The sequence below is a fragment of the Leptonotus elevatus genome, chromosome 17 (genome assembly GCF_054856555.1).
Source record: "Leptonotus elevatus isolate MCC_2025b chromosome 17, RoL_Lele_1.0, whole genome shotgun sequence".
Classification (NCBI taxonomy): domain Eukaryota; kingdom Metazoa; phylum Chordata; class Actinopteri; order Syngnathiformes; family Syngnathidae; genus Leptonotus; species Leptonotus elevatus.
This window is the reverse complement of record NC_141255.1, coordinates 7,884,828-7,910,320: the sequence shown is the minus strand read 5'-3', so window position 1 is coordinate 7,910,320 and position 25,493 is coordinate 7,884,828. Positions and strand designations below refer to the sequence as shown.

The 25,493-nt window shown below is 41.9% G+C and overlaps 3 protein-coding genes across 6 annotated transcripts in view; 1 reads left to right on the top strand and 2 right to left on the bottom strand.

Moving 5' to 3' along the window:
• Positions 1-3,616, bottom strand: part of LOC147159595 (insulin receptor substrate 1-B) — a 33,350-nt gene extending 29,734 nt beyond the window's left edge. The window contains exon 1 of the mRNA XM_086059197.1: positions 2,925-3,616. Coding sequence (XP_085915323.1) covers positions 2,925-3,339 — 415 coding nt within the window. The 5' untranslated portion in view covers positions 3,340-3,616. The remainder of the gene's footprint in view (positions 1-2,924) is intronic.
• Positions 3,617-5,004: 1,388 nt separating this feature from the next.
• On the bottom strand, positions 5,005-12,525 carry agfg2 (ArfGAP with FG repeats 2). 2 transcript variants are annotated; one of them, XM_086059213.1, is made up of 14 exons: positions 12,135-12,525; positions 10,983-11,076; positions 10,360-10,475; positions 9,971-10,109; positions 9,806-9,905; positions 9,634-9,723; positions 9,518-9,550; positions 7,969-8,154; positions 7,387-7,459; positions 7,249-7,292; positions 6,439-6,525; positions 6,265-6,354; positions 5,848-5,918; positions 5,005-5,771 (listed from the first exon to the last, which is right to left on the bottom strand). In XM_086059213.1, exons 1-14 carry the CDS (start codon positions 12,299-12,301, stop codon positions 5,724-5,726), a joined length of 1,338 nt encoding a protein of 445 aa, XP_085915339.1. In that variant the 5' UTR covers positions 12,302-12,525; the 3' UTR covers positions 5,005-5,723. The 2 variants fall into 2 exon arrangements, with proteins under 2 accessions (XP_085915339.1, XP_085915340.1); XM_086059214.1 differs by lacking the exon at positions 9,518-9,550.
• acap1 (ArfGAP with coiled-coil, ankyrin repeat and PH domains 1) lies at positions 10,388-25,479 on the top strand. Of its 3 annotated transcripts, none has more exons than XR_015090501.1 (23): positions 10,388-10,515; positions 15,075-15,132; positions 16,182-16,301; positions 16,378-16,431; positions 16,595-16,653; positions 16,750-16,933; positions 17,010-17,054; positions 17,954-18,049; positions 19,322-19,396; positions 20,352-20,464; positions 20,539-20,590; positions 20,704-20,804; positions 20,864-20,972; positions 21,046-21,236; positions 21,293-21,362; positions 21,436-21,530; positions 21,873-22,063; positions 22,140-22,187; positions 23,225-23,400; positions 23,470-23,579; positions 23,873-23,983; positions 24,057-24,829; positions 25,190-25,479. XR_015090501.1 is itself a non-coding variant. In XM_086059198.1 (23 exons), the coding sequence occupies exons 1-23, from the start codon at positions 13,605-13,607 to the stop codon at positions 25,285-25,287; spliced, it is 2,271 nt and encodes a 756-aa protein (XP_085915324.1). In that variant the 5' UTR covers positions 13,326-13,604; the 3' UTR covers positions 25,288-25,479. The 3 variants fall into 3 exon arrangements, 1 of the variants encoding a protein (XP_085915324.1); XM_086059198.1 differs by lacking the exon at positions 10,388-10,515 and adding an exon at positions 13,326-13,657 and having other exon boundaries at positions 24,057-24,118; XR_015090500.1 differs by lacking the exon at positions 10,388-10,515 and adding an exon at positions 13,327-13,657.
• Positions 25,480-25,493: the final 14 nt, after the last annotated feature.

Genomic DNA, 25,493 nt, shown 5'->3' with positions numbered 1-25,493 from the left:
TTCATTCTTCTGTATGGATGCACAGCAACACCAAAATGAATACATTTAATATGAACCACAAAAGCTGAATTTTTGCTATAATTATAATTAGTTTTAACATAAGCTGTAACTTCAGTTAGTTTATATATTTTTTTTAAAGCAATTAAAAAAAAAAAAATCCATGAACAAAAATGCTTTTACAGTTTTAGTTATTTCATTCATTTTCATTAATGGCGGCAACGTGCCATATATTCTTTATCCTCTGCGTAGAATGACTAATATTAGTGCTGTACTGACGCGCTGAGAGGAGTTGACATGTCCTGATAAACAGTATATCAGTCTGTCTGTCTATAGCCCCCAGGTGGTCAAAGCGGGTACACCAGAAAGAGCAGCGCAGACACAGCAGACACCCATAATCAGGCCTTTGCTGATTTTCTGGTATAAAATAGGGATGTGAACACATGTTAAGATTGTAGAAGGGTGCCTGGAGCAGTCAAGTGTTTACTGTACACCACTCCCCTGGAGACGCCTGATTATTTCGAACTTTAATCCAAAGCTGCGATTTCACCTGCAGCGCACCACTTTTGTCCTCTCAAAATTGCGGCTGCCAAATCTTGCCACGCTTTGAAAAGAGCCTCTCACAGCAGTTACCGAGCCGAGGGTGCGGCTTCAGGCAGAACAGTGCAGCATCTCTTGGCTGCGGGCCCCTCCGAGTTCCCAGTCTGCAAGCTGTGAATTTTTCAAGTAGGAGACAAGTTCTTCACTGTACTGACGGCTGTGCGGCACATACCAGAGGCCGGTTATTAGCGGCAGGAATCCTGACAGTGTTCAGTGTGTCTGTCAAGACCATTTGCCACTGCAGATTTTGGCCATGACCTTTTTCTCTCCTGTATGAGCTGCCGTCATGAGGGAGGGTGTTGATTTTTTGCTTTTTTTTTCGCCCGCCGTTTCAAAGACCCCCGTGAATGAGCAGCAGCAGCAGCAACACAACAGCACTAAGAGGGTGTAACATGGCCCGACACCAGTTTCACCTAACAACACGAAATTTGGTGGACACGTCTATCATAACATGACGCATGGAAAAGCCATTTTTTAGTGAATTCCATAAAAAAAGAGGGATGGAAGTGAGGAAAAAAATTATCCTCTGTCACCAGTTTCCTAAATGGACATAAAATCTGGTGGACATGTCTATCATAACAAGTTGCACGAAAAAGTCTCAAGGCACCATTACCAAATTTGAACAGGAACTTAGCCATTTTGGGGCTAGCCTAATTCCATGAGAAACGGTCCCAAAAAAGGTTTACAAAAATAGCCCCTGTCACCAATTTAACAAATTGAGATGAAATTTGGTGGACATGTCAAAAGGAATTCAGCCATTTTGATTTGAATTGGCAATTTTGGCTTGTACTTGTTGTCAGTAATTTTAGCGGTGGCCACACTCTAAAAACAGTTGGGACAAAAATAACCCAACTATGGGTAAAAAATTGACTGATACTCTACTTGGGTCTATTTGACCCAACTTTGAGTCAAGAAATTGGTCTTTTAGTTTAAAACAACTCGTAAAAATTGGTGCGATCCTTGACTTGGGTCCAAAAAGAAATTGGATCATTTTGTATAAAACGACCCAGAAAGTTGGGTCAAACTGACCCATAAAGTGGATCGGTCCATTTTTGATCCATAATTGAGTTACTTTTGACCCAACTGGTTTTACAGTGCAGCATGTATCCACAGTACACACACATTCCCTAAAGGCTCGCAGAAACATGCTAAATTCTACGCAAAGGAGACTTGCACATAAACACAATCGTGTTAAGACAAAGTGTCCACGCTCGGGTGCTTCACCGCCACCGCTAATCAGCTGCTTTATGTAACAGAGAAGCAGGTCATGTGTGAGGAGCACCTTGAACTCTTGGGATCTTGTTTGCCCGGATTGCGTCACCCACCCTGAGAGGAGAGGCGAGGGAAGGTGGAACAGGTGACTATGTAGTGGCCACGGTGCGCACCGTCGCTCCGACAGCTGTGTTTACACAGCGGGCCGATGGACGCCGATTGTGGAATGTGCGCCTTTGGCCCACTTGTGAGCACTTCAGGCACCATTAAGATGCATCAACCTGCGGGAGGAACGCGTCGTTTGACGCGAGGCCTTCAAGAATGACGGCTGAACCTTCTTTCTTAGCACTGGAGACACTGGAATGTCTGCATGTGGACACATATTGGGGGCAGGTGCTTAAGCGTAAAAAACATAAATCTTAATACTACTACTGTATGTGTCAATTTCTATTAACATAATCAACACAGTTGATACATTTGTGTCAGTCAGTCTCAGTTTTTATCTGTAAAACACAAAAATATAATGCTTTGTTTACAAAATTTGCCGTCAGGATTCTGGAGTTAGAAGTCGTAGGTCGTAGATAATAATACAGAGATAGGGTGATGTAAAAAAAAAAAACCATCATAGGCTAGTAATTTCTTTATATACCATATCGCCAAAGTAATACCCATCAGCTATCAAAACTCTTTTTGGAGGAATTCGCCACAGAATGCCCAAAATACATGATTTCAAATTGATGTGCACGTGCCTGCACTCACTCACTATGTATGAAAGCATGTAATTTTCATGAATTTAAAAAAAAAAAGTCAACTTGGACTGGCTCTTGAACATGTTGGCATTCTCCGAACGTAAACAAGTTGAAAATATCAGCCTAGTGTTCCCAAACTCTCCCAGATGAGAGAAACCACACATGCGCGCACGCGCACACAAAATAACATGCTTCTACTCTCCCTACAAAAATCTGTGATGCTGTTTCTTTGGCCTGGACATTAAAAAAAAAAACTAAAACACAGAAAAACTCTACAAGCACACACGCACACGCACGTTTCTAATGGTCCCTGCAGCCGCTTTCTGCCACGTTTGTCTGCTCGTGCACGCGTGTGCATGTACTCACTTTTGCACTGCAGGTCCACCATGGCCTGGTACCACTCGTCCTGGTCCGCTTCGTTCTCGGCGGCCACGGCGAAGCTCTCAGCCCGGGTGTACAGCACGATCATGTGCTTGTTCTTGGAGTCGGCCCGCTTGTTGATGTTGAAGCAGGTCTCCAGGAGCACTGCCTTCTTCGGTATGGGGGCCTTGCCGCGAAATTTCTTCTCGCTCTCGTAGTACTCCAGTCGGGCAGCGCCGCGCTCCGAGCCCGAGCGCAGCACGAAGTATCGCCGGTGCATGGACTTGTGCTTGCGGAGGTATCCGCTCTTGCGCACGTCCTCGCCGTTCTCCGCCACCTGGCCCTCCATCACGTCCGCCGCCACCAGCGCCCCCCAGCCGGGCGACGCGTTGTGTCCTCGAGGCGAGCTGGCGGAGCTCATTCAAACATCTCCCGGCTTCCCCCACTCGGCCATGTGAGGTGGAGTGCCAAGTCTTGTTTACGTCCCTTCTCCTCCTCCTTCTCCTCCTCCTCCTCCTCCTCCCCACGCTTTGCGCGCGCAACTTTCGCACTTTACTCCGCTACTACTTACTTCGAGCGGTTCCCAACGCGATTTGATCGCATTTCGAGCGTGTGTTTATCCGCCTGTCTACCCCGCCGCTTCGGTTCCGCGTCCGCGGTGGTCCACTACTGTGGGACTGTCACTCAAACTCGACACGACACGATGTCCTAGTAGTACTCTGGCACGCGGTGCGTTCACGGACCTCAGCGTGAGCTCAGACAACACAAAACTGAATTGCGTAGTACTTATTCAACTCGAGTATTTCAGTAATCCTTAAAATGTACATACTCTGCAATGTACATTGTTTTTGATAACTTGGTAAAACGAGAGAAAAAAAGCAAAATTTTGGGTCAGTGGTGGTTTTCAGGGACCCCCTTAAATCCCCCAAATTCTTAGGAATAAAAAAAAACTATTTAACCAATCTTACAATAATCTTAGATGAGAATAAAGTCATTTTTCCCAGATACAACCATATTATCATATTAAAAGTAAAAGTTTAACTAGGGAAGAAAGCCATATTTTGACAATTTTATTCCCATTATATTACACCTTTTATTCTGGAAAGGACATTTTTATTCACAAAAAATAGCACTACATACGATACTGTATATTCTATACTCTCGGGAAAATATTTATATGGGTGCCCTCTCGTGCTGCGTGAAAAAAAAACAATGAATGGGGTAGATGCCACGTACTTCCGACTTCCGTAAATTACACACCTATGCTGTTTCCGGTTACTGGTGCGACATAGAGGCCGTGTCCCAATACTTGCATGCACTGTCACCTATGTGCCCCTCAATTGCGCGTTCCCATTGATGGGTGTGAGTGTGTAGGGTGTCTCAGTTATTCAAAGCACTCTGAGATGCACTCGGCGAACTTAGACACCCCACACACTCGCACCCATTAACTGGAACGCGCAATTGAGGGGCACAAGGGTGGCATTTCGAGTATTGGGACACGGCCTATTACGCCACAACAGTAACCGGAAACAGCGTATGATATATACCCCCATTAAAAGTGCAAACATATATATTATATTTCATTCTATTTAAACATTTATTTAGTAATTATTATATTTTACGTGCAATAAATTATCATGGAATCATTAGTGGACCCCGCATACTCTGCAGATTCACTTTTTAGCAGATTTTAATGTTTTTTGTTTCAAAAATAATAATAAAAATTTTAAAAATTCGTGGAAAACATAGTGCCAGTTCAGCAGCGTTTTTGGATTTACTTATTTTTGAATGAAAAAAAAAAAAGTAAATACATTTCAGTGGGCGTCAGTAACTATACGCGGATTTTTGCTATTTGTTAGCCCACCCGTTAATAGCGAGGGTCCACTGCACTGTATAGCGCAGTTTAAGCACAAGTTCAAAAGAAAGCAATGCATCCCATAATTCCGGTGACGTTCCTAAAATAGGAGTACTATTCATGAAGCAGGCTGCGTGTTACGCAACTGCAACTGCATCCCAAAGTAACCTCGAGGCCTTGAGAAAAATAGGCAACGTGCGACCCCTGGTGGAGAAGTCCAGAAGATGGAAGTTGTTGTAAAACGGCTTTATTTTCTGTAAAACAACGCTTCTTACACCCAGCAGTAAAGCATCGAACGGATTTTATGAATACTTGCCATGACAAACACGCGGTTACACAAAAACTTCACCCCACCCCCATGTAAAAAAACAAACAAAAAAACACTTTGGTCCAGTATAAGAAGCATTATCATTTTATACAGTATTATAAGTTATTCTGTAATTGCTTTTTACTTTTTTACATTCAGTAGCATTTTTTTTTTTAGCCCTCAAAGCTCATGCAGCCTGGCAGTGGTTAAATTCCTAGAAAGGAAAACAAACAGAAGACAGGCATTAAGGCGGCGATCCTTCAAAAACCTAAAAATTAACATTTGGGGTGACTTTCCTTCTTTCCTTTTGGCAAAAAGTATTCAAAACAGAAAAACAGATGTTGTCTTTTTTTAAGCAGGGGGATGAAAGCAATGTAGCAGCACTTTCAGTGTATGTTTATGCCCCCCATAAAAAAATTCTATGGGCGTTAAAATAGATCTTGCTAGTTTGAGTCATAATTACATTCAGGCTTCTTTTTTTTAACACACGCACACACACACACACAAATAAACACATATAAATAAGAGGACATTAGGAAGAGGAAAATACTCCAGTCGTTGAAATGGCGGCGGACACTACTACAGTTCACTTTTCCCAGAGATGAATGGGTGAGGAGAATAAGGGTGGTGGGGGAGGTGTTAGTCAGATGAAAGGGTTTCGCGACGTGCCCCGACTGGGATAAACATCCCCCTGAAAAAGAGTGAGACATAAACAAAGTTGTTGACAACGCATCCTACATGGAAAAACAGGAAAAGGGAGTACTCACGGTAAAAGGGTTCACCGACATGGGCCGGGGGACTTTGGGCTGGGAGTCGCACGTGTCAAAGGCGGCAAAGCCTGAAAAAATTTGGTAGAAAATATAACAACACTCACTGGCATGTATTCTTTATCTTCTGCAAAGAATGGCTATAATTATAACTAGACTAAGTGCAATTTCTGCAGAAATTGCATGTGAATGCTGAAAGTTGAATGCTAAGCTGAATGCTTATGAAGTAAATTGAAAGATAAAATATGTAAAAATTACAAAGTATTAATTGTAGTTGAAAGATAAATGAATGAAAAGAACAATTGAACCCGGGAGGCGAGAATTTTTGAAGCAAGTTGAAATTTATATGGAAAAGAGTTATTTAAAAGTATACAAAATATTTTTTTAAATGGCTCTAAAGGGAAGAATGTTCGTCACCGTTGGCTTCCTGATTATTGGCGGCTTCTTGGGGAAACGAGGCAGGCGGCGGGAACACCGAAGTGGGCGAGGTGACAAACGTGCCGTCGCCTTGGGGGGGGGAGAGAACGCAACAGTTTGTGATTGGTCGCTGAGGTGGCGGGACTATGCACAAACCCGGCCCCCCAAACTCACCTCCTGGGGAGCTGCTGAAAGGGTTACTGGGGGAGAGCGCAGCAGGCTGCTGGGAAGTGGAGCTGGAACTGAATGGGTTGGGGAAATCTAACACACACACACAAACAGGGAAAGGGGGACGGGATTTGGAGGGGGGGGGGTTCAGTGGGTCGAAAAGATAATTGACAGTGTTTGGGGTCAACGGGCTGCATGCCACACTATTCTGCACAACACTACCCACACTATCTCTCTCACAATCTCTCTCTCTCACATAACACGCTCTCTCACAATCACACATTTTTCACACTCGTGAAAAATATTCACACTATATCTCTCTCTCAATATGCAGTCTCTCTCACTCACACAAACATGCTAGCACACACACACACGAAAACTCTCACATTGCACAGACTCTCACACACATGCACGCGCTTTCACTGAAGCACACATACTCATAATCTCACACCACACTCATGCAAACGATCTCAGGAACATTCACACACTATCTCTCTCTCTCATTCAACTAACTTGAACTCACCCTTTTACACATAATAACAGATGTTGGCAAAGTAGATTGCACTATTAGTATGAGATGGCGGCAGATTAGTAACAGAGGTGGACATTCTGTCACTGATGGACAGCCGTTATACCCAGGGCGGCAACCAATGACTAATGACGGACCGGCAAAATTTTGTGAATTTCCCACCTCTCATTAATAATTGTATTGCTTTGGCCTTAGCACAAAATTAGAAAATCTGTGAGTGTTTCAGTGAATAATGAAGATAGGTTAGAAAGAAAAAAAATCAAAATTAAAAAAAGTCTTCAGCTTACTTGCAAATGTTTGAGAAGTGGACATTGTATCAACACCTGGGGAGCTGGTGGGAGAAGAGGGGAAGAATTTAATATCGTCTGGTAATGGCATAACGAATAATGGTATTTGACAAAAAACAACAACAACAACAAAAATACCTGGCAGGAGTGGAGCCAGAAGAGAGTTGGCTGCCAAACAGGGTGCTATACTGCGGAGGCCCAGCAGGGGGTGCTGCGGACAAACATTTTCACACAGACTTTTTCGCTTGAGCCAAGTGAGAAAACACGTGGTTTAAATCCAATACTGAAAAGAAAAAATAAAGTGCTGTGACAAAGTCAGTAAAACAAACTCTCCTCCTCAGCACATAAAAAAAAAGAAGTAAAATCTGCCTCGGCGAGTCAAAAGCGGCTGATTTTAAACCGATTAAAACGAGTCAAGGGAATCCTTTGAAGCCAACTGTGCGTGATGCGGGGCAAACACAATGAGCGTAATTCAGCGGTTAACAGCTTTGGCATTTGGAGGAAGGACGTTACGCAACCTAGCTGAGCAGGCCGTGACAATCTGGATCACACGCAGACGCCACTGCACTCCTTTATGAAAGCCAAACTATCAATACGAGCGCTACTACAACAAAGTGACTGGACTGTGGATTTCTCTTAAGAAATGTCATCATTTTGATGTACATAGGAATTTGAGTATCACTAAATTTGAAGGTGAACTGGCTGTAGAAAGTGGCATACCTGTTTCCGAGAAGACGCTGTCCAGGTGGGACACCGCAGCGTACCTGTCCTGGGGGTTGGCAGTACTCTGGTGCTGCTGGGACAGAGACTGGGGAAGAGGAGGCTGCGGCTGTTTCAGCCCTCCGAAGTCCAAGCTGAGAGATTTGGGGAAGGCTCTGAAGGGCCCTGATGTTGACGTGGTGCGACCTGAGACCCACACACAAAAATAGGAAGAAGCCCCAGATCAACACAACAAACACCAACATCCCAAAATGAATGTAAACAAACGCCCAAGGTGCTTAGTAATGCAATGTTTTCGTGATGTAAGAGATATCAAGGGTTAGTTTGAATTGTTAAAGGGGAAGTCAACCCCAATAATTTTTTGGGGACAATATGTTCTATGCAGCCCCACGAGTCTAAATGTTTGATAATAATATGAGTTAAGCAGCAAAATCCAGCAGTTTTTATCCATCTCAGGGGGACGACCATTTTGCCACTTGCTGTCGAATGAAGATAACATCAATGTTGCTCAGGTCTCAGGTAACAACCAATCACAGCTCAGCTTCAGAAAACAGGTGAGCTGTGATTGGTCGATATCTGAGCCCTGAGCAACTGTGATGTCATCTTCAGTCGACAGCAAGTTGCAAAATGTCCCCTGAGATGGATAAAAACGGCTGGATTTTGCCGCATATTCAACACATGTAATATTAATCAGAATGTCGTGTTTAAGTTAGTGAGGTCGCATATAACACATTATTGTCAAGAAATGTTTCAGGTTGACTTCCACTTTAAAAATAATTAGCAAGCTTGCTGCTGGGTCATTTCAGCACACAAAAATGAAAGGTTAGCATCCATTAGCCACAGCAACATTCGTCACAGAGCATGCTAGCAGCGGATACAGCCTGTATTTATTTTCCGAATCATGACATTTTCCTGAATACTTAATAATTTACATAATTAGCTAAACTCCTAAAATCAACTTAAAACATTACAGACTGTAATAGCAGATATACAGTATAAAGTGTACAAGAGCATAACTGCCGATATATGGAATATTTCAGCACACAAAAGAAAGATTAACATGGTTAGCATCTTAGCCGACAGCAACCATTAGCCACAGGGCATGCTAGCATCTGATAAAGCCAGTCTTTTTTTTTTTTAATGACACATTATTATTCATTTTTATTCAAATTTACATAATTTGCTAACCTCTCGAAATCAACTTGAAATAACAGGCTTGCTGATATAAAATGTGCAAAAGTGTGCAAGTGCAGAACTGCTGATGTGTTAACATAGTTGTCGAGATAAGGACCATTTTTGGAAAACCGAACGTGTAGGCACTGCGGGATTACATCGGTGCCCCACGTTTATTTTAAGTGCTTTGACGCCGCAGACGCGGAGTGAAATATCAGCAGCCCGCCGCTGACCACAGGCAGCAGCCGCGGCCTCCTAAAAATAGCAAAGTGAGGACCCGTCTGATCGGAGCGGCAAAGGACTCGATGCATGAGAGATGATGCTTATGGACATTAGGCATACAGCAAATGCACCAGTGCGACGAGGGCGGTCTTACCTAACGTGAAGTGTTTTTTGAAAGAGCTACCGGCTACAAGGTCAGGAGACACACACACACATAGCATAAGAGGCTGTTAATCTGAAGGACAAATCAAAAAGGACCAGGATGCCCACCTGAAGGCCGGGGGAGGGCAGGGAAGGAAGGACCGTGAGCTGAGGACAGTGACCCCGGGCGCTGTCTCTCAATCCCGCAAACATTCTGGTCTACAATAGAGAGACAGAAGAAACACAAAGGGAAATGCTTTGATTGGATGATGGCGCAAAAGAGTCAAGCGAGTGATGATACCTTTCAGCGGCGGATCGCGGAAGCTTTGGGAGCGCGAGGGCCGTGCGGTGAACGCGTCGGGCCGGGCGTCGGCGGGAGAGGCGGCCGGAGCTCGATCCCACTGCGAAGACGGAAAGATGGTGGTTTTGTAGTACGCATCACGACTGCAGACAGAGCATCTCTCACCAGCGTCCTGGCAGGCCGGGCGTTGGGGGGCAGGTTATGAGGGGGCTGGCCGGCCAGTGGACCGTGAACGAGGACGGTCTGGACACCTGGGCTCCAAGGTCCCTCCACGTCTCTCCGGTTCTTACATTTGGAAAAATGCCTCGAAGGGAAAACACATTCGACGAAACAGGGATGAATGTTGCACGATGGGACAATTTGTAACTTAAATGTGACATGTAATATGAAAATAACTTTTTCTTATAATCTTGGCTTCGCTTTCATAAGATGATGTCACTCACCTTGTTGCAAGCCCCTGTACAACTTCTTCAACCAAGAAGAATCCTTGATTTAATTCCCTAACGTTAAGACGCCCGAAAATGGTTTTATAGCGCGTTCGGGCATCGTCTTACCATTTCTTCTTCTCATATTTGTCCTGCAGGAACTCCTTGTACTTCTGCGAATCCTTCATGTCAGAGCAGCCATCCGTCTTGGGGTCAAACGCGCACAGCCACGTCTTCCTGCCGACCTGAGCACAAACGACACAGGACGGGGGGGCTGATGACAAGGCAAGCAAGCAACAATTAACTTAATTAGAGGCTTTGTCATTAATTAATCTTCATTAAATGGATTTAATGTCATTTTAATTTGGCTGACAGAAGTCTTTGTGTTAGCCTCGGTGGCTCTGAGGCCCGCACTGCCCCACTGTCATATGGTGTTCCACAGAGTTCCAATCTGGGGCCTCTGTTGTTTTAATTAGATCTGCTCTGCTGCCCCTTAAGAAAACATGGTAGTTCCTTTCACTGCTATGCCTATGACTATCAGATCACACTTTTAGGGTACTGTTTATGTCCCAACCACCCATAAATAGCAACACACACATGCTGGCCAGCAATCAAACAAAAAGCACTCCACCTAAACGCTTCAGTGCCTAATCACCCATTATCCTTTGGATGGGATACTAAAGAGCCTGAGAGGAAGTGGACTGAGGTTTGGGCGGGACGTTTTTCTGCTGGTTTGATCGAGCGTCACTCACCTCGTTGCCGTGGTTTTGGAGGAATTCCACTTCCTGTTGGGAGAAGGTCGTCATGGAGATGGACTTGACCCTGTGCGGAGGGTTGAGGCCTCGCCTGGGGTGGGATGGCAGGTGGTTAAAAAACAAATAAACACAAGCAGAACTCGTGTGTTGTCATTCCGGGCAGAGGAAACAGCAGGTGGGCGTGGAAACATCTCCATGGTGTGTGTGCTTGTGTGCGGGGGCCTTCTAACGTGTGTAAACCTTCATCCATGCTGGGGGAGGGCATATGGAAAGCTGTTTGAGCGTTTATGTGATATCTTTGATCTCAAGCTTAAGATCAATATACTAGTCCTCACTAGTGATGCAATTCTGTGCATTAGTAAAACAACTAGTATAGTTTATTAACTATTTGTGTCATTTATGACTTGGGCTCTGCCTCACTAGGTACATGTAGTTGTCCTATGGAAAAGTAATACTAATAGTGTGTAGAAATGTTACAGTAGTGAATATTAGTTCACTACTCTCTGAGAGGGGGGGGGGGGGGGGAGTTTGAAATCTCAAATGTTATATCTTAATTTATTTTTACTCCATCCTCTGATTAATTATTTTTAAGTCATGTTTGTTTATATTTTTGAAAAATAAATGTATTACAATTTTGGAGATGTTATTAATAAATAAATAAATAACATTAAATTATTACTGTGTCATAAACACACACAAAAGTACAGAAAATTGCCCCCGATATCGATTCCCGGTGATACTCGTTCCTTGCACTAAGTGTCATAAGTGATTCCGTTGTAAAAGTGCGCTGAATTATCCTACTAATTGGACTTTAGGCTGGATATCAAGGATATCGACTAAATGCTCAAACACAGTTGGCTTAGGCAATAACAACAGAGAGGCCTTCCTGTGGAGTACTGGGAGTGGGCTGAACATGCAAAATGTGTCCACACATAAACACACACGCCCACACTCCAGAGGAGCTGGTGGAGGGGACGGAAAGAAACAAACCTTGCACCGAATGACTCGTTTTAAAACGCTGTGGGAAAACAGACAGTATGTAAATACGCATGGAAACCATCTCTCTATATTACTGCACCAACATGTGCAACGGTGGTGCAATCTCCGGGCCTGCCACTTAGCTCTACTATGGCTGCAGATGCTACTCACAGCATTCCGGAGCACGACGTGCACACGAAGGTGCCCACGGTCACGTCCGTGTACGTCACCCCAGGCTGGTTGCACTCGAAGCAGTGTTTGTTTACTCCGGACTGGGCCAGCTCCCGAACCTTGCGTGCGCAAATCTCCTGGTTGTCCCGGTGCTTGCGGTTCGACATCGTGGATCCGGAGGAGAGGCGGGGCGGGGTGGGGGGTGGTCGAGCCTCCGTCCGAGCTCCGTCTCCCAAGATCTCCACCAGACCTCCGCCACTTCACCGCCGCATTGTGGGGCGGGGGGCTTGTGGGGTCGAGGGGCGGGGTGGTGGTTGGAGAGAACGCCACTCCGCTCCTGCTTCGCCCCTAAGCGAGGCAGCAAGGAGGGGGAAAGTTTGACTGAATAGGATGCGTCACATACCGGAAACACGCTTTACTTTTTTCAGAATAAAAGTATGCAACCGGAAAGATTTAGTTTAGCCATATATTTCACAAGTGCGCAACGCATCTGCGCATGCTTAAAATCAAGTTTAAAAAATAGCTACAGCCGTCATTGTAATTTGAATACAAGCGACTACTCAAACTATAAAAGTCAAGTGTATGCCAGAGATACATGAACTACATGTTACATTGATTGTGTATCTGAAATACCTATAATTTACACTCGTGCTGTGTTGTTTTATGCTGCTTGTGTATGTTGTTTCAGTATTTTGTGCATGGACTGTTTGTTATTTTATTAGGTAGGATGACGCAGAAAATGTCCTTCAATTCTAGAATGACTTGTATTTTTAGAGCATAAAGTAAATATTTTAGACAAGTCGATACGGTTTTTGGTCAGCAGAGGGAGCTGGACACGTTCGTGTCGCATGATTTGTTGCTGGCCCGGAATCACGGGACTGTTCAGAGTTCCGGGTGTGGGACGTCATTCGTGTGGCGTTCAAAGCCCACCTCGAAATTGTACAATGGATATCACAAATTTAAACTGTCGTACGACGCGTATTTTAGAGCATGAAAAATCATTTTCGACACGACATTTGACCTAAAACAAATACACTGTAAACACTGTCATAGCTTGTTCCGAGTCATTGAATTCCGGGGTGAGCGACATCAGTCGTGTGGCATTCAGGGTTCATCTTGAAAGTACGTGTTTTTCTGTATACGTGTTGTTTGTTTGCACACTGTGGGCGGTATTGCGTGCTGCGTGGGAAGAAAACTGGTTGCCAGTCAAGAAAAACACACACTGCGTGCGTGGCGCGCGCGCGTGTGTGCGTGGCGCATGTGTGTGTGTGTGCGCGCGCGCGTGCCGATGACGCGTCAAACGTCTGCTTAGCTCAATCGTACACAGCAGCCATACATCTAAAACAAGTCAAACAATCCGGAGCCCACAAAATGACAAAGTAAACCTTGCCAGGACGAAGTTGGATTTTTTTTGAATTGTTGTTGTTGTACTTTTTAAATTTGTTTTTTTGCGTCTAAACGAAGGACATTATGACTATTAAAGTGGACTTTGAGGAGTGTTTGAAAGACTCCCCACGCTTCAGGTAACACTTTACTCCATGTGATAGAAAAGAAAAGGTGCTATGGGTGGATTGTAATGATTTATCATTTGTCATAGTGTCTGTTTATTTATTTATTATGGGTGTTCTATCTCTCTAATATAAGACGATTTAATATGTATATTTATCCATACCTGGAGCACAAAACAAGTCAAGGACGGTAGTGGAACAATTCGATTCAGTTCAATTTAATGTGTACACATCTTTATATCAAAACCGATTTTCTGATTTAAATCAGTTTTGTGAGATTGTGAGAGAATGTAAAATATGGATCTTGTATGTGACATACTGTTTGAGCAATTTTAACAATATGCATGTTTAGCCATACAGTGAGCACGTCAAGGCAAGCGGTGTTAAATGGTGGTGTTGTAAGCATGTAAGCCGGCGAGAGTAGTTTTTGGGTGTGCCCTGGGTCTGAGTCACAGTATTGTGCCTTGCAGCTGATCTGGCATCTTTCAAACTTGACTTCCCCCTATACACACACCCACCATGTGTCCAGAGAAGTTTGGCAGGGTAAAGGAATGAAGGGAGCGGAAAACGAAAAGGTGACGCAGAAGTAGAAGAAAAGTGTGGGTGTATATGGTAGCGTGGACAAAAAAAAAGTGCAGCCTCCAGTTGACAGGTAACAGTTGAGGTGAAAAGGAAGGAAGTGAGCCGAGCGCTGCAGGAAGTGTGAAACTTCACTTTTGGGCCACTGGCGTTGACACAAGAAAGAACATTTTCCTCTCAGAGGTCCTGTTATGAATAAATAAACATAGCACTGTGTTGTAAAATATAAAAACTGAATAAAAGAGAATGTAGAGGAATGAACTGGTTGTATGACATGTAATAAGGCCAAATATATATATCTGACACACACAGACACACAACTACATCCTTGTGTTGCACCTGTAAATGGCATGGTGAGTGTCATGCAACTCTCTCCCTTCTGTGCACCGCAGCTGCTGATCATTTAAAAAACGTCAGCTTCTTAATAACACAATCACTTCACTTGAAAAAGTCACAGAATTTTGAAAATAAAGTCATGGTTTTGGTTGCTAGTTGTAGCTAAGCAGAGCTGCAGTGTTAGCGCAGGTTAGCTTCTAGCAATGTTACATGCGTTCGCGGGTGCTAACCTGCACGATGCACATACATGAATGTTAGGCTAAATTGTCGATTTGTGAGGGTTGAGGGGTTATTTGGCTATTTGCCCGCTGCATGCGCCACATGCACGAATCCAAATGCTAATTGACAACGTGTAATCTGATGGCTCCAGTGCTGCCTCCACTAGTGAATGTACAATATGGACGCAGTGTTGTGAATGTCTCCAGAAGTCCAGTAACATTACAAAAAGTGGCTAGATTTGTTGCTAGTCAATTGAAGAAGAAACAAATTTTTCTTTCCGTGTGTGTCTGTGTTTCAGAGCTAACATTGAGGCTGTCCAAACTGATGTGGGCGAATTTGAGACACGATTAGACAAGGTGAGATTTGTGTGAATAAAATGAAGTCATTCATTTGTTTTAAAAAATAAAGTTGTAATATACTGAGAATAAAGTTGTATAGTGTATTTCAAAATATATATATATTCAAGATAGAGTTGTATATTATAAGACTAAAGTCATATATTTTTACAGTATAGTATTTTTACATTATAAATGCAATATTATGAAAATGACATATATATTTTTTTGATTAAAGTTGTGTATTTTTAGATTTAATTCCTAATATTAGGAGAATGAAGTTGTATATTTTCGAGAATTAAGTCACTATTTTATGAGAATTAGATTACATATTTTCAAGAAAAATGTCATATACTTTCATAATTAGTCATACTATTACAAGAATAAAGTTGTATGTTTCCAATAAAAGTTGTAAAAAAGTGTAATAAATAATACAAATATAAGGAGAATAAAGTCATGTTACGGGTATATTTTTTTAGATCAAAAAGTTCTTTAATTTTGAGATTGAAGTTTTTCAGCAGATTGAAGTTTTTCAGCAGGTCAGATGTTTGCAAGATCAAAGCTTTGTTTTTTAGATCAAAGTTTTAATACTACAAAAATAAAGTAGTAATTGAGCTAGAGTCTTATAGATAAAAAGTTGTTTTTTTTAGATTACTGTTGTAATATGATAAGAACTAAACTGAAAGTTTTATATTTTCAAGAATAAATTGATAGTACTACAAAAATCAAGTAATTTTGAGGCAAAATTTATAATATGAGAAAAAAACATGTATTTTTTAGAGATTAAAAAACTGTATGGTTTGAAGATCTAAATTGTAGGGCTCCATTTTTGAACAGGCATAAATTCTGTAGCACATAGCATAATTCCGCGCAGAGGCTGGTTAGACCCGATGTTAGTATTTTTGCGAGTGCAGTAGGAATGCAAGAGTGAGAGCTGCAACACTGTAGGAGTGGTCACAGTCAACTTCAGTCATCGCTAATCAAAGTGGGCACTTGGAGACATTTTTATTTTTCAGACACTTTTTTTGTTGTTGCTATTTCTTACCACACAAACCTATGTTGTCTTACAGCTCGTGAAACAATGCCAGACCATGCTGGAGGCCAGCCGAGTCTACTACCAGACCAGCAAGAGCTTCGTGAACGGCCTCCAGAGTCTCGGACAGCACTGCTCCGGGGACACCACCATGGAGGTGAGGGGAGGATGTTATCAAAAAGACTCATTTGTGCAAGTTGCTTTGCATCCAAACAATGTTGGTTTTCTTACAGGAATGTTTGCAGACATTTTCCGAAAAGCTGTCCTTCATCTTGGACGCGCAAGGGGTGAGTTAGTTTGTCTGCTTGTTGCACTTGAGGCAGTAACGCGACTGAAGAATAATTGTATTTATTAGATTTTTTTTCTTGTGATATTACTATTTTAATCTTGAAAATAGGCCTAATATAATACATATAACCCCCCCCCCCCCCCCGACGCTTCCCCTTGTAGGAGGTGATTGATATCACGCAGAAGTCAGTCAAAACTAAACTCCAGACCTTTGTAAAAGAGTAAGTCACCATGCACAAAAGTCGTAAAGTCAAGCGCCGACCTTTAACCAAGATCACTCAGCATCAGTATTTTGTGCTTTTTCCACTCTGTTCCAGAGATGTGCGCCGCTTCAAGGACGCACGCAAGGAGTTCGAGCGTAGCAGCGAATCCCTGGAGGGGGCTCTGGCGAGGAACGCTCAGGCACCTCGCGGGAAGCCCCACGAGGTGGAGGAGGCTAGCAGCGCGCTACTCAACTCCCGCCGGGCCTTCAGATCCGGCGCCTTGGACTACGTCCTGGAGGTGAGGAAGAGGTGATGTCAATTTTCGGGTGGACTTCTCAGCGTTTAAACTGGAGCTCTTTGTCATTTTGTTGCAGATTAACATCATCGAGGCCAAGAAGAAGACTGAACTGTTGATGGCCGTGAGTTACGCCTAATCAAATTCATACGTCGACTTTTTATTGAAAGTTTTAAAAGTGCACATTGAATAATACATCCACAAAGTATTTACTTCATTATTGGATGGATCATGTTGAAATCATACAGAATTTGATCTTGAAAGTATGCGGTACATCTTTTTTCCTCAAAAATATATAATTGATTTCTCAAAAGGTTACAACTTTAATCTGGAAAATCTGGAAAATATGCAACTTAACCCTGGAGAACCCAAGAACCCTTTTCTTCTTTGGAAAATTATGAATTATACATTAAATGACTGCTATAAGTTCACTGAACACCAAAATGTTTTTTTCAATTTTAACCCTTTTTTTTAAACTAGCTCAGAGTTGTTAATTTATCAAAATATATATATATAAAACATACAACTAGGCATTCTGCAATATGATATGAAATAGATTAACAAAAAAAAACACAATTTTACCATCTGATGGTTTGCTGAGAAGATGGATTTGTTTGGATTGATTTCCAGCTCAACAAAATTGGCATGTAATATTGCAATATTCATCCACTAGATGACCCCATGCAGGGGTCAGAAGTGGCACTCTGGACTTTTGAAGTTAAATTTGTAAAAAAAAAAAAATGTTATTTGAGTAGCAGAATTTATAGGGGCCAAATTTGACCCTGTGGGTTCTCCAGGGTTTTAATTGTTGTAATATGACTTTTAATGTCTTGAAACTTTTGTTCTTGAAAATATACAAGTGTCTCACAACTTTGATCTATCTTGAAGCTGTACGATTTTGTATTTTATATGAAAATACGGGAATTTTTTATCCCAAAATGCATAACTTTATTTTACTAAATTAACTATTTCTTTTCAATAAGACTGTTTTTCCTCAAAACTTCACAATTCTCATCCTGCCAGATGTTGTCACTAATGGACGCTCAGGCCCAGTTGTTCCAGAATGGCTACCAGTCCTTATCAGAACTAGATCGTTATCGGCAAAAGCTGAGCGAAGAGGTAATTATTCTTATTATTACATGTTAATATGATTTAAATCAAAACAAAAATATGTTCTTGAAAATGTACAACTTTATTCTCCTAATATTACAACTTTTGACCTAAAAAATATTACAAATTTTATCTAGAAAATATAAAACTTTATTCTCGTAATATTCCGCTATACAGGCGCTCGTCAACATTTTTGAAAATCCTCCCAAAATTGAATAATTTCCGTAATTCTCATTCAAAAAGTAAAACTTTCATACATTATAGATTCAGGGCCCACAACTTAAGTGATTTCAAGTATTTTGTTTATTTTTTACATTATTTGGGCTTCCAGTTCATAAAACCCATGAAAACAGGATGTGCCATCCATCCATCCATCTTTTATTTTTCCATGCAAAACACTGGGAAGTATGCATTGGTGATTTCTTCACATTATTCACATTTTTTGACATAATGTTTTAGTGGGTTTTATGAGCTGGAAGCCCGAATAATGTAACAATAAACAAATGAAATCACTTAAATTGTGGGCCCTGAATCTATAAACTATGAACATTTTTGAATGGAATTACAGAAATTATTCAACTTTTCGAGGATAATCTATTTTTTTGACGAGTACCTGTAAATCTCGAAAATATATGGCTTCTTTATTCTCATAAATTCTCATAAAAAATGGTCATGTTTGGGATTCCTGCCACAGAAACGAATGCATAAAACTGCTGTGCTCCAGTTGAGCATTTGCATACCACGGGCAGATGACATTACTCTGGCGGCCTGACAGGAAATAGCGAGCAACAACAGGAAATATTTCACATGGCTTAGTCGAACACTGCGTGTGTCAAAAGACAGGAAATTAACTTGTTCTGTGGCATGGTTATTACGTCAAATATCATATGATATATGTTAAAGCACAGGCACTTACGAGAGGAAGGAAACTAAGAAGACAAAAGTGAATTAAGGATGAATGCTGAGAAAAACATTAATATTTGTTTTCCTCCAAAATATGTTTAGTACATGATTTGAGTGTACAGTGGATCCTTTCACAGGAGGTAGACAATCCATGTAAAAAATAATGGGCATGCATTGAGGGGGAAATCCCACAGAATTCGTAAAAAAATGCCAATCAACAAAAAAAAAATGGAGAAAAAATGAAAACTAAAAAAAGTGTTGAAAAAAATTCTGTGGGTGCCGAACCACGAGTATGTAGGTCTACTGTAAGCCTGGGTTGGTCACCAATAAATTGTTAAAAAAATAAACAAGCATTACTCTTTTGTTATGTTTCAACAGCATACGCAGTTTGTCCTGAATTCTGCACGGGAGAAGAGGGACATGGAGCAAAGACATGCCGCCATTAAAAAAAAGGTTTCAAACACCCACTGAATGATTGTATCTCTTAATATTGAGCCTGCTTTTTGACACACTGATTGTTCCACATTTCTCAGCTTATTCAAACCATTCTAACTTCATGTAATAACAAAATTCAGGAGATTTATCCACATTCCCCAAATTTCTACTTTTTAATCTATTCAACATTTTCTGTGAAAATATTTCTCATTTAATGTAAATAATTTGAGACATTTTACAAATTTACCAACATTTTCCACAAATTTCAACCAATTCAAACAACTTCAATTTTAAAATACAATATTCAAAAAAATTCAGTGTGTCCCACATTTTTTATTATTTCACGTTTTCCATGGCATTTCTAAGTTAATGCATATTTACATACTTTTACATTTTACAAATGATTAAAATCATTCCAAGTTCTAAATGTTCTCTAAATTCAGGTTATCTTGGAAAAATGTTTTTCACATTCCTTAAATTCCCACATCTTTTAGTTTTCCACATCTTCCATGACAGCATTTCCGAATCAATGCAGACATTTTTCATATATAAATATCGTGGGATTTTTTTTTTCCACATTCTGAAAATGACCCACATTTTTCAATATTCCATGACATTCCCAGTTCAATGCAGACATTTTACACTCCCTCCTCCTTCCACATTTCTCAACCAATTCTAACCATTTCAACTCAAATTAAAATTTCCATACAGTATCCAAACCATTGCAACTTCAAACTGTTCACATTTTTTGAATTCCTTATTTTCCATTACGCAATTCCATAAGTAATGGCCACATATTAAAATTGTACCTCCATCATTTTCAATCTCACATTCAACATTTTTTCCATTTAAATTAATTGCACACCATTTAAGCTATTCAGCAACAAAAAAAAACAACCTCGCCCTGCATTCTCGAGTTTAAAAAGACACGCGTTGCATAAAGTCACACGAAGATGGATTGTCGGTTTTCCAGGATATTTCCTACGACGACTCCATGATGGACTTTAAACCAGACTCTGCGGATGGGGTTGCCATGGAGGGATACCTCTACAAAAGAGCAAGCAACGCCTTCAAGACTTGGAGCAGGTGCGACCATATATATATATATATTTAACCAAAAATTTAAATGGTGCTTTGGGTCTCATAATTTCCTCTCTCAGGCGCTGGTTCTCCATTCAAAAAAATCAGCTGGTGTATCAGAAGAAATTTAAGGTAAACAAGCAAAGAGTAGGGTTATGCTCTGAAAATGGGAGATAAAGACGTAGCCAAAAGGAGTCTTGTGGGTGGCGTGTGGTCTGCATGTTTGAATGTGTAGTGTCCCTCAGGACCAGCCCACAGTGGTGGTGGAGGACTTGCGTCTGTGCACGGTGAAACCCAACAGCGAGAACGAGAGGCGATTCTGTTTCGAAGTGGTCTCCCCGTCTAAGTGAGTCTCCGTGCTTGTGCGTGATCGTGTCACAGTGACTGACTATAACGTGGCTGCAGAAGCTGTCTGTTACAGGCCGACTCCGAGAGGCAGCAGCAGGCGTGGATCAGCGCCGTGCAGAACAGCATCGCCTCGGCCTTCCAGGATCGCAGAGATCAACACAGTCCGGTGAGAATGCGCGCACACGCTGTTCGGCACGCCTTTCCGCCTCTCCTCGTCAACCGTGTCGTCATTTTTGCAGCGGCAGCGGTGCAGCTCAGTGTCAACGGGCAGCCCCGTCGCCAGTCAAGAGAACGAGGGCTGCAAGGCCTTGGAGGAGGTTCAAGCCATCGCCGGGAACCGAGAGTGCTGCGACTGTGGGGCGCCGGGACCCGACTGGGCTTCCATCAACCTTGGCATCACGCTGTGCATCGTGTGCTCGGGCATACACAGGTACACACTGGCGGACACACGTGACTTGGCCCTACGTCAACTTCATCATTTTTTAGGAGCCTTGGGGTCCACTTCTCCAAAGTACGCTCCCTTTTTCTGGATTCCTGGGAGCCAGAACTCATTAAGGTAACTGTCTTATTCTGTGCTCACAAAAACTAAAAGTGTTTTGAGACTGCTGTGATCTTATTGTGTCTTGCAGTTGATGTGTGAATTGGGCAACGGCGTCATCAACGGCATCTACGAGGCCCGAATTGACGAGATCACCTTAAAGAAGCCCCTTCCCTCCAGTCCAAGGTACATGCAATGCAAAATAAGAAGCTCTTATTTCACGGTTGGTCAGCTGAGATCAGGCTTTTTGGTCATTGGTTGATTTTGCATGGCTGGCTGCCACATGGGCACAAGCCAATCAATCAGTGTGATTTTTGTGCTGTCAAAATTCGACCTTGGCTAATGATTACATGATAGCACTTCCTCATTTCTACACTACCGCAGGAAACAGGAAGTGTAGAAAGTACACAGACTCGATGTTTCACGTTGTGACCGCATGTTTAGTCACTCATGCTTACAGTACCTATTAAAGTGTATTTAACAGCAAATTCCAAGCCCTGACAACAGCCTCTCCTTATGTGGCTCAAGGGGGGACAAAGAGGCCTGGATTCGATCCAAATACGTGGAGAAGAAGTTCATCCAAAAGCTGCCGGAGACGAGTCGGAACACCTTGCAGATGCGTCCAGGTGCTAAGAGCAGCAGGGCGGCCACGCAAGACGTCACCGCGCAGAAACCGCCGCTCAGACCAAAACCGAGCCGAAGCACTCTGCCTCGATCGGGTAATGTGGACCCACAAGGTAACAGAGGAACCTCCGGTGAGATGTCCGCCACGTCACGAGTGTTCTCTCTTCTCAGTGTCAGGCCCGACTGAGGTCCAGAAGAACAACACGGGTTCCCACATAGGTCGGCACACAAAAGTTCACGCACACGCAATCACACGCACAGGAAAAAAAGAAAGCATTTTTCATCTTCCATAGAGAAAGGCGGGACCCGCGCTCGTCCCGTGACGACACCATTTGCACTCAACTCAACCCCTCAGGAAAAAAACAACCTTTTCTCTAAAATGTATTTTGTTTTTCAGAAATATACAATTTTGTTTTGGAAAAAAATGAAACCTTTTTCAAGAAAATATACTTACTTAATTATATTTACTTACTAAGTTTTTTTTTTAAAGAAATATATCACTTATTACAGAAAATTTCACTTTTACTAATTTAACTATTTTTTTCAACATAATTAGTTTTACAAGAAAATATGACTTTTTCTAAAAAATAAAGACTTATTTAAAAGTATAGTTTTTGTGGGACATAACTTTTTCAGAAATATATTAAAAAAATTCTAGAAAATACGATTTATTTTCAGAAAATATACTACTATATACAGTACAACCATTTGCAAATAATATATGACTCTTTTTCAAATCTATGACGTTTTCTTGAAAATTCAAAAAAATATATATATTTTATCAAAATATAACTTACTACTTTTTTTTCCAGAAAGTATTCAACTTCTTCCCAAATATACAACTTTGTTTCTAGAAAATACAACTTTTTAAGAAACATAACTTTTTTTCTGGAAAATATCTGACTAAAATATGTATGTTTTTTTTCTCTAAAATATACCCCAATTTTTTTTTTTTTTTATGATTTTTCTAAAATATAAAACTTGTTTTTCTAGAAAAACTGCAAACTCATATAACATACGCATGATTTTTTTCCTGTATAACAAACTATTCACTGACAGACGCACCTATTTGCAGGTTTTATTTTTGCCTTGCCATTGATTAGACAGTGATGCTAATGAAAGTACTCTATTCATATAGAATACACTATTATATGTATACAGTATATTAAATTGAAATTTAGAAAAACGTGGAAGTACGTGCATGCTTTGGTGTATTTTGTGCTCCATAAATTATTCTATTTTTTATTGTACCTTAGATATGAATGACGAAGAGGAGGATCTCAGCGGCCTTCACCCAGGGGCGTTGCTGTACCGCTCGGCAGCCCTGCAGAACTTCCCCGTCATGGCGGACGCAATAGCCCATGGCGCCAACGTCAACTGGGTCAACACGGCAGAGGAAGCCTGCACGCCGCTGATCCAGGCCGTCTCTGTGGTGAGGGTTCCTACGTAAACCGCCATGACACCAACCATTGGCTTTTATTGATTGTTTTCCTCCTACCAGAATGCCCTGGCGGCGTGCGAATTCCTGCTGCAGAATGGCGCTGATGTCAACCAGGCGGACAGAAATGGGAAACGGCCGCTTCATCACGCCACTATCCTGGGCCACACGGGGTACACACACACACACTCACACAAAGTAGTAGACCGGATAAAGGATCCATAAACAGAGAACAGCCTTGATCACAATCTTTAGTGTGCAAAATTAGATTTTGTGTGCAGGAAGTGGCTGTACGTGCGTGTGCATGTGTGTAGGTTACAGACTAGCAGCAGTTAGCAGTCAAAGTTTACACAGGACTTTTTCTAGCATAGATAATAGTGCTAATTCTTTATTTCAATCAATTTCAATGGAAACATTTGATTTGATATCCAAGTAAACTGAGTTACACGCTTGTGTGTAAACGCAGGCTGGTGTGTCTCTTCTTGAAACGAGGCGCAGACTACAACGCCAGAGACAAAAACCAGAAGGACCCCATAACGATCGCCGTGGACAACGCCAACGCAGACATCGTCACTTTGTGAGCATCATGAACAAATTTGCCCCCTGAACCCAAAATTGAAACCTTGACTGATCCTCTTTTTGTCTCCCAGACTGCGGATTGCCAAGATGAACAGAGAGATGCAAGAGCTGGATGGATCGTTGGGAAAATCAGGTCTCTCAAAGGGTCAAGCGATCGGGAGTGGTGGGACAGGGAGTGGGCAGGGCCAAACCAGGAAGAGCCTCCAGGCTTTAAAGCACCAAATAAGCGGATGGGCTCTGGGAGGACAAAATGATTAGTTCAACTCTGAAAGGAATTGGCCATTTTTTGTTGTTGTGCAATATAAAAACACTGGTTTTACAGTGTTGCCTTTTTTCTACCATGCAAAGTTATACAGTTGGAAATCTCATTTGAGATGGGGGGCGAAGGGAACTACGCCTTCATTGAGAAAGCGTGAAAATCCAGTTTTCTATTCAGAATCAATGATGAAGACCGGTCGTGACAGGACAATACAACAAAGAGTCTCCTATCACCACTAATCATTCTTCCATTTGCACATAACATATTGCACTTTGAAACCCCCAAAATTGCATAATACTGTGAAAATTTAGTAGGTGTTGCTGACTGCACATTAATGGGGGGGGGGGGGGTAACGCATGCTCACATCCTGTTTGCATTGCGGCCTTCATGGTCATGCATTGTGTTTTTGCTATTCAGGCTGGCTTCTTGTACCTTGTTTTGTTCGTGTGTGCTTATTTCAAAACAAAACCAAAAAGACCCTGCTGGTCAGCATTTCTGACTGTGTCTTTGTGTGTCCTTGCACTCCTGAGACATGGAGCTGGTCTCACCAGCTCGTGCAGTGTGCCACCTGCTGCAAAGTACGAGGTAAAGTGTATTGCGCATGCTTCCTGCTTCCTACACTTCCTGCTTCTCGGCAAACCGGAAATAGACTTGAAAGGGGACTTTTAAATATAAAAACATATCCTTCTTGCTTTCATGTATATCTCGTTGTCAAAGTCTGAAGGCCTGTTTTACTAAAACAAATGTTTTATTGACATTTTGAACTTACTGGTGGCTTTGTCTTTCTCTTGGCAAAACGCTCTTCTTCGGCGCCTCTCGAGCCGACAGTGCCATCTGTTGGACTAACAAATTGTTGCACGGCACATTTCGAGCAGTTTACTTGTTGGGCTTTTATTAATTTGTTTGTTTTTAAAAGGTTTTGTTTACCTCTTTTATGTCGCACAGGTGATGAAACCTACCAGCACATCTTCAGAGACTTCTCGCACATGGCTTCCAACAACCCGGAGAAGCTCAAGCGTTGCAGTGCAGATGGCAAATTTTAAAAAAGAAAAACCAAACAAACAAAAAACGCTGCGTAAAATTTAAAAAAAAGTTCAAATCCGAACGATGATATTTTTTACGAATAATTATATTCAGAAAATGGTGAAAATACATTTAACTGAACTTTGTGTTTTGCCTATGCCTTAGACTCTAAGGAGTGTTGTCAAATAAAGTTTCCCCCCCCCTTAATTCTATTTTAAATGTGCAA